The sequence below is a fragment of the Watersipora subatra genome, chromosome 3 (genome assembly GCF_963576615.1).
Source record: "Watersipora subatra chromosome 3, tzWatSuba1.1, whole genome shotgun sequence".
In the NCBI taxonomy this organism is placed as follows: Eukaryota; Metazoa; Bryozoa; class Gymnolaemata; order Cheilostomatida; family Watersiporidae; genus Watersipora; species Watersipora subatra.
In genome coordinates this window covers 66838769-66851542 of record NC_088710.1, presented here as the reverse complement: position 1 = coordinate 66851542, position 12774 = coordinate 66838769, and the positions used below count along the sequence as shown (strand labels likewise).

General features: G+C 37.5%; 1 protein-coding gene across 1 annotated transcript; it reads left to right on the top strand.

The window, feature by feature from the left end:
- Nucleotides 1–1984: 1984 nt before the first annotated feature.
- LOC137389926 (EF-hand calcium-binding domain-containing protein 6-like) lies at nt 1985–12475 on the top strand. Its single transcript, XM_068076115.1, has 16 exons — nt 1985–2423; nt 2637–2832; nt 4201–4455; nt 5346–5483; nt 5612–5760; nt 5986–6125; nt 6850–6972; nt 8449–8639; nt 8995–9171; nt 9335–9506; nt 9621–9700; nt 9922–10165; nt 11026–11195; nt 11346–11517; nt 11898–12070; nt 12160–12475. Exons 1-16 carry the CDS (start codon nt 2090–2092, stop codon nt 12221–12223), a joined length of 2778 nt encoding a protein of 925 aa, XP_067932216.1. The 5' UTR covers nt 1985–2089; the 3' UTR covers nt 12224–12475.
- The last annotated feature ends 299 nt before the right edge of the window (nt 12476–12774 follow it).

Genomic DNA, 12774 nt, shown 5'->3' with positions numbered 1-12774 from the left:
CTTTACGCGCAAACTGAGTGAAATTTTAGCGATTGAAAGAATTATGGGTAATCTCTATGTATGGAAGTTGAGTTTACTTGTGTTTGCACTATATTGTTTATATACATTGTTTTGTTTAAATGCGATCCGAACTAACTCATGTAGTATAAGGTTTTGTAGAGTAAATACACTACATCTGCCATTCTATTTTTTACGATAAATATATCTCCCATTCTACTTTGTATGATAAATCTATTTGCCACTCTACTTTTTTACGATAAATATATCTGCCATTTTATTATTCTTTTGGAACGATAGATTGATGTTCTTTTTAGAGGGTAAATCTATTATTACATTTGGGTGTGACAAATTGATGTTCTCTTTAAAGGACACAGCATCTTGTACAGCATTACAATTTGTATAAGTGGAAATCTTTATACTTTTGTTCATTAGCAGTCCCCATCTGGAGTTCCCACCCACGAAAGAAGCCGAAACACGTGCGCCATTAATTTAGGCCTAGAGTCTAGGTCACCACCTCTTTGGATCAGCGACTAAAACCTGACCAAGTTTGGAAAGAGTAAAGTAGAAATTGCTAACCCAAAGGAACTTGACCGGGTCAATTTCAAAGTCACCTTTCCTTGCTTGTCCTTGAGCAAATTTTATCCCATCAAAGTGTAGCATAAATTCATCAATTTTTTATGTGCCCTAATTGCTAAACAGGCAATTTAGGGCTTTTCACAACTTTTGCCCTTCATTTTCCACTATTACAAACATGACCCAAGTCACAAGTTCAATTAACATTCATATTTACGGAGTTGTCTGATCACTTAGTCTACCTCGTTTATTTTACAATACTGTAGGCCTATATACATTTGTTACCTACATCCAGTATATCATTTAAACTTTATCTGTAAAAGGTTCATAGGTTATTCCACGCTTAGCTGGTCCTGCGTAGTGCTCCCATGAAAATACCGTGACAATGCGACTAAGGCAAATGAAGATATGGCTCACAAACAACATTATTTATGAAATACTAGTACCTTCTACTAGTACCTTCTACTAGTACCTAATACTAGCACCTAATACTAGTACCTTGACCATCCAGTGTGTCGTGAGAGATCACCAAGTGTGTCTATAAAGCACAAAGAACAAGTATACGCCCAATAATTCTAAAATTGTAGAAGATGAACGATAGGCACAAGTTATAGCATATGCTAGCGTGCTGGGTTGCAAAGCTGAATGTCGTGGGTTCAAATCCTGTATGATGCAATTTTTTGTAACCTCCAACTGTGCCTTTGGATGGATGGACGGACAAACACGGCTCTTATTATAGTGAAAAATTAAAGAATTATCTGATTGATGCAAGATTACATTACCTAACAGAAAATCACACATCGCTTTGCTGAGTGCTAAAATAGTTATTAAGATCTTTATTGGAGTCGCAAGGCTGTAAGAGTAACATAACAACAATACCTTTAGTCGTTTGAATACAAACAGCAGTGTCTGACCCGAGAGCTCTAGAGGCTAGCATTACAGCTCATTACACCGATATACCATTTCTTTAGAGAGTCAATTTCTATACTCGACAAATTCAAATAGCGATCACAACGATTGACATACTCAATGCATTGTGACTCGTATCAATAGAAGCTATTGAACGTGATTACTTTCTCCTAGTGTTTGCCTAGAGCTTATATTTTCATTGTTGAATGCCTGATAATACTACTTGAAATTGAAATGTGAGCTGGAGGTGGATACAGACAACGAGTAACATCGTCAATTTGTAGGATCTATTAAAGATTTTAAAGGTTTTATCAACGCTTATTAAATGTTAAAATTAGGTCGACTTGTCATCTCACGCTCATTTTTGCCTCCAGCAATCGGCTATAAGCTTTATAAATCGGAGAATTGCAGGAATAGAAAATTAATGTCTACACCACTGGATTGAAATTTTACTTCGTGCCTCTCATGTAAAGTAGTTACTAAGCGCAGTCGCTAATGACAACAAATCCGCAAAGATGGTGGGCTACTCGGTTTAGCACTGTAACGCGATATTATCACAGCCACAAAACTTGATCAGTCTCGCACGGCATCTTCACATAGACAGACAATGTCACGGGTTGGTGTAGCCAGTAGGCCAGCCACACAGCAGTCTGGAGGAAGACTACCAGTGCTGCCAGCCATACAACACCCTATGTCAGCTATGGCACCGGGTCCAGCGCAGATAGACGTTGTTGGAGGAAATGCGCCTCTCTCCGCTTCTGGGAGCAGACCACTCGCGGCGGAACAGGATTACAAGATACCTAAAAGACTGAGCACCGCGGGAAGCAACAGAATGGGGTACGAGAGGTATAGAGAACCGACCCCGCATAGGATTGAAATGATACCTGAAGGTGTGCAGGTTACTGAGGGTGACCCTAGTAAAACTAGAATGCCTATTTTTGGTGAGTGGGTTCTCTTTCTTTTCTTTAAAATTTTTATTCTTTGCTGTATGATTACTTTTTCTATTTCTGATTATGTTGCTCTCTGATTACGTGGCTTGCTATCTGGCAGTTTTGATTGCGTGGTTTGCAAGACTTTCCTATCATCTCCATTTTCAAATATTACACTTTTGACGTCTCCTTGATTTCCCAATTTATGTGCTCGTCATGTTGAAGGTAACCGAAGTCAAATAGGCAGTCGTGATGATGTGATGAGCAGAGTATCGAGTCGTCTGTCTCAGGCCTCGACTCAATCAAGACTCGAGATCGATGAACTTGAGTCTATAATAAAAGAAAAATGTCGCACCCATTTTCACGAAGTGCAAAAGAAGTTCAAGGACAATGATCCGCAGGGACAGGGAAATGTTAACAAGTAAGCCAAATAAAGCGTGCCAGATATTAGTCACAGTTGCTGGATTACCAAATGCTGGTGTGATTTGTAAAGTTGGACAGATCTCCTTGCCAAATGAAATATTTCTGTTTTTCATAAACCTCATCAGCGAGTTACTGTAAGCGTTCAGTCACTTCAAATTTTAATACCTAAAGCTACATGTATATCACGTATGAAAGTCAAATATTCTGTAAAAAATTTTGTAAATATTAATTTATGACAAGCTATCTCCCTTTTGCTAGGGTTTAGCAAGTATTTCAGTGTACAATAGATTCAGGTAATTAGAGGCGCTATTATACTAATGCGCATTAATCATACTGTGATGAGATCAATGAAATCAAACTGTGTTTGCGTTAGATAGAAGTCAGGAAGTTAGTTCCGGTGTCACATATCCATTCAATTCAGCTCGCAACTACCCTCAAAGAAGTTAGGGAAAAATTAAAAACCACTAGTGTGTTATCGAACAGAATTCGTGTTGCGCACATATTTAGTGACCCCTTCAGTCGGATAAGGGACATCTGATGCCTCTGTGTGGCAGCTATGTAATCGGAACTGCTCAAGTATCCCATCATACGTGTTTGCCTATCATTTCCTACAGAGTATCGGATGTCAAGGACTAACCATTTCACTTTTTATAAAAGGTAACCAGCTATAAATTTGCTTCGTAAAAAGCCCACAAATTTCCTTTATACGGTATGAAATGCTATAAGAATGTATAGGCTAAAAACTCTCTTACTTGTATTTAAACTGCAATTGACTTTCAAAGTAAGTCTGAGAGATGCTTCGGAGGTGTGTATCGGGTTTTCCATTAATGTTAAATAAATGGGAGTTTGGTAAATCAATAAAACTGTGTAGATGGGTAAGATGCCTACTATTAGAGAGTGAGCTGTGTACAGGCCCTTTGTCTTTGTTAGTCACATAACATTTCTTACTCTACTGACCGTGTAAGGTGACTGCCTTGTGCTAGATAAGCTCCCGCTGTTCCTCTGGGCCTACTCCATGCTCAATATACGACGATTATTAAAATCAATAGATGTAAAAACCTGATTGTTTTGCAAAAACATTTATCATCTGTAATGAAAGAACTGTATCAGGCTGAACATAGAATGACGCTTTCATAAGTAGCATGTAGAAAGAAAAGTTGTTTGCTCAGCTGCGGCAGCGTCGAGGCCTTTTAAACAGTGGGTCAGTCAAAAGTTCAATGCTCTGAAAATCATAAAGTAACAAATTTAGGATCCATGATGACAGCTTTGTTTGCACTGTTTGCACGACAGTCGACAGCATGTGATTGAAGGATGATTATATACAATGTATGCCCAAGTTGACGAAATGATTACGATGTGTTTGCAGAGAGGCTCTCTATCGAATAGTGACCATGATGACAGGAAGAAATGTCAGCCAGCAGCTCTATCAGCAAATGCTACACAGGATCGGATTGCATGACAAGAACATTATTCACTTTGCCGAATTCTTCTCCAAATTCCGAATACTGCCGAGCAGCGCCTATCCTCAGTGGATGACTTCCATCAACAAGAACTTCAATGATCGTCCTGTACTCAATGCCGTGCAAGTTCACTCCCTTCTCAGAGAGAAAGCTAGACAAAGGTAACCTCATGAACTGACAACTTAGAAAGAGGAGATCTCTCCAAGGCCACAGTATCAAGGGCTTTGTGCGGATAATTAGACTTCCTGTTCTATAAATTAATTCTATTAGAAACTGCCAAACATACAAACCTTCCTGATGATAAAAAGTTGTATAGTGTTTTGCGTTTAGTGTGCCGCCATATTGATTGCCGCGTTTTCTGTCGTAGAATTCTGTACGGAAGGTAACACTGAGATTGTTTCTTACTCCCCATTTAGCTGTCCATGCATGAAACGGACAGGCAGCCTTTCGTCTGCTTTTTTAATCTCTCTCGCCATCTCTCTTTATCGCATGCATCAAACCTCAGACCCATAGAGTTAACCGCCAAAGCATAGAGCTAACCTGATAGATTTTATTATGTGAGGCTTGCTCGATAGTTTTAGTTTAAGTGATATCTGGCACAATCTTGCTGTGCATCTCAAAATGGATACTCGTTGTGAAGTTAGATCAGAAGAGGAAATCAACAGCTCACCAGTTGGTGCTAGAGGCCAAAGTTTTAATAGTAAAGACAAAATACATGTTGCTAACAAGTGACTGATGTTCGACACTTTCTTTAGACGCAAACCATTATCTAACCTGCAGCTATTTAACCCATAATTACAATCTTAACAAAACCAAAAAACTGCGCTAACCCAACAGTTCTTTAGAAGCGTTACCCATCAGGTGAATATTAAAGAAGTAAATGTTATGTTCTCTATTAACTACAAGTATCATTTCCGAAAATGAGACTTCTGCCGGTAGGTAGATGGTGGACTGTTTTGACACTCAATACAATGATAAGCTAATGAAATGTATACTCGCTTATCTTCTAGTAAGCCTGGTGTGTACATTTGTATGTACACTTATTCTTCAGAGTGCTGGATGTAGCCGACCTCGTGCCACAAATGAACCCTGGTGGAGCCTCTCGTTTGCTTAAGCCCGAATTTAAAAATGCCCTCAACAAGCTCATGTTCAGCATGGATGATGATGAGTTTGAAAGGCTGTGGCAGAAGTGGGTCTCTTCTTTGTATTCTGATGCATTGGTTGTCTCTTTTGAGGTCACTTTCTATAACACTATTCCTAGTAGCTTCTGCAAAATGTACTGTCTAAAGTATAACCACAAATTGAGAAGTGTTTTAGGTATGATGATGAAAACATTGGAGTTATCGATGGATCAAAGTTCATGAAGAAGCTGGGAATATCTCTCGCTGATGCAAAAGCTTCGTCGACAGGAAATGTTGAGCTGCCAGTCATGCTGTCTCAAGAGGCAGTCTCTCCTACTCCACCAGGTAGGACTGGTGTGCTTCGCAGCTTCATTCTAAATAGATTTTCGGATATCTGGTAGGGACTAGCTGGCACTACTAAAACTTGATAAGTACTTCTCTAGATGATAGGCTACTTCACCTAAACCTAACAAAAGCTCTTTTTTTTAAATAACAGTATTATGTACTTGAGCATTTGATTGAGGCCGTTAGATTTTTTTCATGTTGATAAATAAAATTTAACGTTTCTAGCTGAGGGGTCACCGCGAAAGAAGGAAACAGCTCGACAGCGGTCAATAGACATCGAGAGATGGCTGAAGAATAAGTTCCGAGAAGGATTTCATGGAATGAAAACAGCATTTGAGGATACAGACACCAACAAATCTGGATTGGTTAGCTATATTATAGCTATTGTATGATTACTGACTAGATCTTTCCTCTACACTTTGCCTTGGCAGACAGATACAAAACTTGATTGCACTCAGAAAATGCCAGCTAGATGTTTCATCATGGAATTTCCAATTGATATGAATTGAGAGACATGTTTGGCCGGTTTGGTTATGGCATTCTTATTTCTAGAAAATCTTAACTTTGTCTGAATGATGAGCTTGCAGCTTCTTTTATGTGAAAGAAATTCACAATTTCAAACCTATGCATTCATATAACAAGACAGTGTGTTGTGAAGGTCGAGGGTCAACTAGTATATGCTGCTCGTTACATAAAATTACAAAATAAAAGAAACTTACTTAACAAGAAAAGCGTCAAGCAGCAGCGTGCTAAAATTACCATGGTTGGTTTTGGCTGTTTATAGCCGTTACGCATAGATGCATTTTAAAGCTATTTTCCCATAATTACAAGTCTACAAAAATAAACTTACGGATACGGGCAACGGATACGGGCAACGGATACGGATAGGCTATAGTCATTCACTTAATCAGCAGAGTAAGTGTTTATTGCTATCATGTTAGCGTTTATGCATGGTAAGGTGCTTGATATAGAGTTTCAGTTGTCATTGCAGGGAGAGCAGAACTGAAAGAGTATTATCTTTTACGGAAAAAATATATAGTCACCGCTCTATGCTAGATGGGTACAATGTTGCTGTATGCGTATTTGAAGGTACCTGCGCAAGTTTTTTGTTCTACCCTCGCCAATCATGGCCTGAAGCTAGAGAGAAACCATTTAGATGAATTCCTTGCCAGATGTGGACTATCACAGCTAAAAACAGGAGTACCATATAAGGTAAGATTTACTTAAGGTTAGAAATAATAATAATAATAATGATAACAATAATAATAATAATACTAATGATAATAACGACAGTAATAATATAATAATGATAATAATAGTAACAATAATTATAATGATAGTAATAATAATAGTAGTAATAATAATAATAATGATAACAATAATAATGATAACAATAATGGTGGTAATAATAATAATGATAATAAAAATATAATAATGATAATAATAACAATTAAAATAATAATAACAATATTGATAACGATAATAATAATATTAATAATATAATAATGATAATAATAACAATAATAATGATAATAATGATGATAATAATATAATAATGATAATAATAACAATAATAATGATAATAATGATGATAGTAATGATAATAATGATAGTAATGATGATAATAATAATTATAATAATGATAATAATAACAATAATAATGATAGTAATGATGATAATAATAATAGGTAATATAAGACATGAATAATAAATGTTACAAAGAGATAATTAGAATCTTAGAAAGAGTTTTAACACTGAATTGGCTTAAAGTGTACAAAATGAATATAGGCACTGCGGTCTTTTAGCAACCCAACAATAGCAAACAATATTTATATTCAAGATTTGGAGGGGTCACAAGAGAAACAAGCAACTTGAAAGCGTTTAGTCTCAGGTTTCCCAAAATGTGCTAGTTTTGGTTTGAAGTATAGCATGCCAGTCTTTCTTCATGGGAGCAAAAGCTATTCATTTAGATCACACATAAGTAAGGTATATGAACGTGCCTATAAATCCTGGTTTATCCTGGACACCGTTATATTTGTGATATCCACATGAGTATTATTTGTCATGAACAATGCTTTACTCATGGTACTTGGCCTTTAAACTATTCATATCATTGGCTGAGTGTTGGTAGGCTACCAAACATACAGTAGGAACAATTAAATCCTTAAAACATTGGTAAATTTTCTTAAATATATATTTAAAAATGGCTGGAATGAGTAAAGTTTGAATTAACTAAGCTAATGCAAGGTGACCCCATACACAAAAGTGCTGTCTGCTGTTGTTACAGTTTTCAATATGCAATTCCCATTTGGATCATATGAGAGGAGTACACATTTTATTTAGATGTTTACATTCGTGTCTCAACAGTTTCTACATAAGAACGGCATGCGAAAACGTGTCCAGATTAAACCAGATTTACCAAAGAGAGTTTATACAATATCATCATGTAATACTTCCCTAGTTACTCATTTAAGGGAAGATAATTCTGTGCTATAATATTTCTACTATCCAAACCAGAAAAGTCATTTTGTTGTTGCACTCATGGTTTTCTGATTCTGATCTTGACCTCAGACTTGAGTAAAATAAAACTGCTTTATACTTTTTGCTGCTCTACGATTTATAAATAAGGATTAATAAATACCACCAGAAATTCTCAACAGAATTTAACTGTATTACCTGTTGTTCCAGGAGTTCCTCCACAGGTTCCAAGACCGCAGTGAAGAAGGGATGCCCCATAAAATACTTGGAGACCCAGGCCACAGATATAACAAGTCTGTCCGATCTGGTAGCCCAGGCGCTCAGTCTGCACTCAGTGCCATAGAAGCTCAGCTCATGAACATGTTCCAGAAGGACTTCCTTTCTCTCATAGGCACTTTTCAGTAAGTGGGTAAAAGCTGGTTATCCAGTGAACGCCGATAGTTAGTCAGAGAAACATGACACTGCAAATTGGCCAAGTAAGGTCATGTGCCTCTTTGGACTAAACATACAGTATATGTAACTCATACAGTGGGAGCAGGTATAGTTGTGGTTGACATGTCCAAGTGTTGCCTATGAGTAAGGAGTTACGATTGCTTTATAAAGTCAAATTTCCTGCCCGTTTTAAAAATAGCTATGTGACATTTAACTATCTAACTTAGTACATAACAATCAAAAGAAAACAGTTTAGGTTTCAAAGCTTGATCAACTCGTGAGGTTGCCTTTTAATAATATTTAGCTTGCATTCTTATGTTGTAGCAAAATAGATAGGCTGGGTACGGATGTCATCTCTCAAGAAGAGTTCAGAGCGGCTATAGAAAGCAGGTTCAACGTAGAGATGAGTGATGAACAGTTTAGAGTTCTTATAGATAACATTCCCATCACTAATGAAGGAGATGTCAAATACGCTGAATTCATGGCACAATTTGACACCAGGTTAGTAAGTGACAGATGCTGCATAAACCCTTGGCTGCCACACTGGGGATGCTACACGAACATGCACATTTTTATTGATATTTACCAAAATATAGCTTTTAATCGCATGGTTGTATTGAGGAGACAATTCTTAGGCCGTTGAACTGGCTTTGTTTTACTTCAGAGGAGACACACAAAGTTTGTTCACAACTACGGGCTCTCCAAAGCACGCTCCAATCAAAGCGGATGGAAATGGAAACAATGTCTTAGTTTTAGACGATGACGGGCATGACCAGCGATCAACGGAACAGCTTCAACTCATCATCAAGGATATATTTAACAAGCAATATAAAAATGTAAGGTGTGACACCAATTTGCACCAACAGCGTTTGCATTGTGAAGCTGTTTTAGTATTGACTGGGCAGTCTGATGGTGGTCGATACTAAATGACAATATCTTCTCTATCACAGGTTGAAAAATATTTCTCCGAGATGGAAGAGTTTAATTCACAGAGGTTGTCACAGGAGACGCTATACAAGCTCCTGAAGAGGTGTGTAGGCTGGTGTTCTCTCAATGTTCTCTCCTGTCATTGGTTGACACGACAGCTATACCAGCACATCATTTGTTCCAGCTATATGAGCTATAAATATCTCTCGATATTTAGTTTTTACGTAATACCTAATTTAATGTTTTATTCTTGATACTCTCTCCTTTAATAATTGTGCGAGTATAATATACATGTATGTTGTAAGGAGTCTATTGTTTGTCTAGGTTTAACATAAGCCCAGTAATCAACAGAGGAGAAATCCGACAGCTTTGGAAGACCTTCATCACAAACAAGGACAACAAATTGGAGTGGCTGCAGTTTGTTCGAACATTTGGCCACTCACCATCATCGGCTGCGTTTCCCAATGCCAAACTCAAACCTCCAGTTAAAGGAGACGCTGACTTCTCCAAGAGAAGTAAAATACTGAATAGCGACATGGATTTGCTCGCTGACTCTCTCAGGTCTAAGGTACTCTATATGTTTCGCCATAAACTCGATTTGCTTAGGAGAAAGTATCGTATGTATTCTCAGTTCAGTTTGTTGTGAAGGTTACAGATTCTGTACCTTAAAAAACTATAAAGTTACAAAGTATTTATTTACTAACAAATAACAAAGCAATGTTCAAGCATATAGTGAAAGCAAAATGGCCAGCCAACTATATACCACCATAGTACTACAAAAAAAAAAGAATTCATGCAGAAGTCGGAGCTATCTGGTCTTTTTTGGTGTTCAACATATGAATAGGGGGCATATTAGTGAGTGAACAGCAAAATCCATTCAATGCGAAGGGTGACGAACAACATCTGATATTACTGATCTCGAAAAAGGCCATATGCTAAAATTAGCTTCAACTATACACAGTAAATAGATATAAGCTGTGTTAAAGATATACATTATAAGTGTTGCTCTAAATTGTCAGTGCTACGAGCCTACCCAACACCGCTAGGAAATAAATGCACCCAGTTTTATTAGACAACAGGTGACAAGTTAGCTCTTCTGTTGATGTAAACTATGGCATATTTGTATTGCTTCCAAAGACTAATTCATTTCTTCTGCCTATTTGCATAGAAGAGATAAAGCTAATTAAAGTTTGAGAAGATTGAAACTTACGTAATTTGAATCTGGATAATTGGAACTGCATGTCCGTGTTGTATGTAGGGCCATCGATATATCATCAAGTACGTGATTTGACCCTGATTGGGAACCCTGCAGAGTTGCAGTTCCGGCCACGACTTTGGCTTTTTTATTACTCTTAATTTTACAGCATTCTATACTTTGTTCTGTTCTTCCTCTATGCAAATTCTAAACAGTTTTGACACCTGTTATAGATTGATTTCATGTGGGATGACCTGCGGAAGGAGTTCTTTGCTATGGATCCATACGGAACGGGCCACATATCACGGGACGAGTTCAGAGAGGTCCTTTGTGAACTCTGTGTACATCTGACTGAAGCTGAACTTAATGAAATTATGACTAAGTTTACTTCTGCGGATGGAAGGTAAATAAATATTGAGGGTATAACTTGGAAACTCTTGTTTGGTTAGGAAAAATATTGAGTTTAATTGGAGAAATAATATTTTGGTTATGAACCTCAATTAAACACTCCCAATGATAACATATCTATAATCACTCTACTATTACATTACAGAGTATCCTACATCGAGTTCCTGAGGCCATTTGCTATGAAGAGAGACGTATGGAAACATGGAAATGACATGAATGACCTATTAGCCCACCCAAGAAGAGAGCTGCCGATAGCAGATATAGGGGAGCCACCGCAAAAAGGTCTTGTTGGCATCAGCTCTAAACTCCGCCAGAAGGTATCAATTCTAGAGAGATTTAAAGTGGTAGATGGGATAGCATATGGGTTCCCTATAACCCATCTACCATGTCTTGTGACCAGAATGATAGCAATTTCTTTGCATGAGAACGTTTTAGTCTACATGGAAAAAATACTAAGTTATTTAAAACATGCTAGCGCTAAGTACGAATGGTTATAAATTTCCTACACAGATATCTGCAATTCAATTTGCTAAGCTATACAATACATTTCAAGTAACAAAAATGAACTGGTTATTTATCACACCAGTTTGTCTATCACATTTTCTCTAGTAGATAAAACTGCTATTATTTCCTATTTGAGAATATAAATGCTGTCATCACATGCTGGTTGGCAATGAATGCTGTCGTTATTTCATAGTTGGCGGGAGATTGGAAGAATCTTCGGCGAGCATTCAAGAAGCTAGACAAGACAGGAAATGGCTTACTCACATTGCCAGAGTTCAGGAATGTTCTTAAGCTGGCTAATGTAGTGTTAGATGAAGATGAAGTCTATAATGTCATGCACACTTTCGATGAGGAGTTGTCTGGCCGGTAAGTTTGGATTAGCAAGCGATTAAGTACATCTTATGGATAATTTTATTTTACATGCTGTTTAAATTCATCTCAACTGTTTCTTGCAGAATTGACTATAATAAGTTTCTCAGTGAGACATTCCGACCAGAAAGCAAAGCATCAAGAAAGTGAGCCTTACAGAGTGGGAGCTCTACAGAAGAGAGATTTAGCAAGGGCTGCTGGGAATTCTAAAGGCTATTAGCAATTTTCTTGTCATGCCGGCTTCATCAGCAGTCATCCAATCAACAAACAGAACACTTTAAAGATTTCTCCGCTGTAGCTGGATATTTATCTGATCTGAATTTTGCTCACTACGAATTATACACTATTATTGATAAGACATATTTTTATCATTGTGCAGACAACTTCAATACATAATCGTAAATGTTGTTTATAATAAAGAAATGAGACTGACAGATGAGAGACACGGTAGACGAGGCATGAGTAAACAGTAATAACGTCCCTTCTTCTCACCTCATGGTGAAAACCACGTCTTTCAACCATGTTGTGACAATCTACGGGACAGTGAGCACACAACTAGTAGAGAGTGATACTGAAAAGTGATTGACTGGGAAAGCTGTGAGAGTCACCCTGATACAAAACTTTATTAGTAGAAATAACAGAGAGAACGGAATGCCAAGGCATTGGCTCGGGAAAAGCCTACTACTGGAGCTATCATCATG

Excerpts from the sequence above, each read along its gene's own strand:
- LOC137389926 (XM_068076115.1), top strand. The coding sequence starts at position 2,090 with ATGTCACGGGTTGGTGTAGCCAGTAGGCCAGCCACACAGCAGTCTGGA. Across the intron at positions 6,126-6,849 it reads ACACCAACAAATCTGGATTG|GTACCTGCGCAAGTTTTTTG; the intron begins GTTAGCTATATT and ends GCGTATTTGAAG. Across the intron at positions 12,071-12,159 it reads GATGAGGAGTTGTCTGGCCG|AATTGACTATAATAAGTTTC; the intron begins GTAAGTTTGGAT and ends TGTTTCTTGCAG.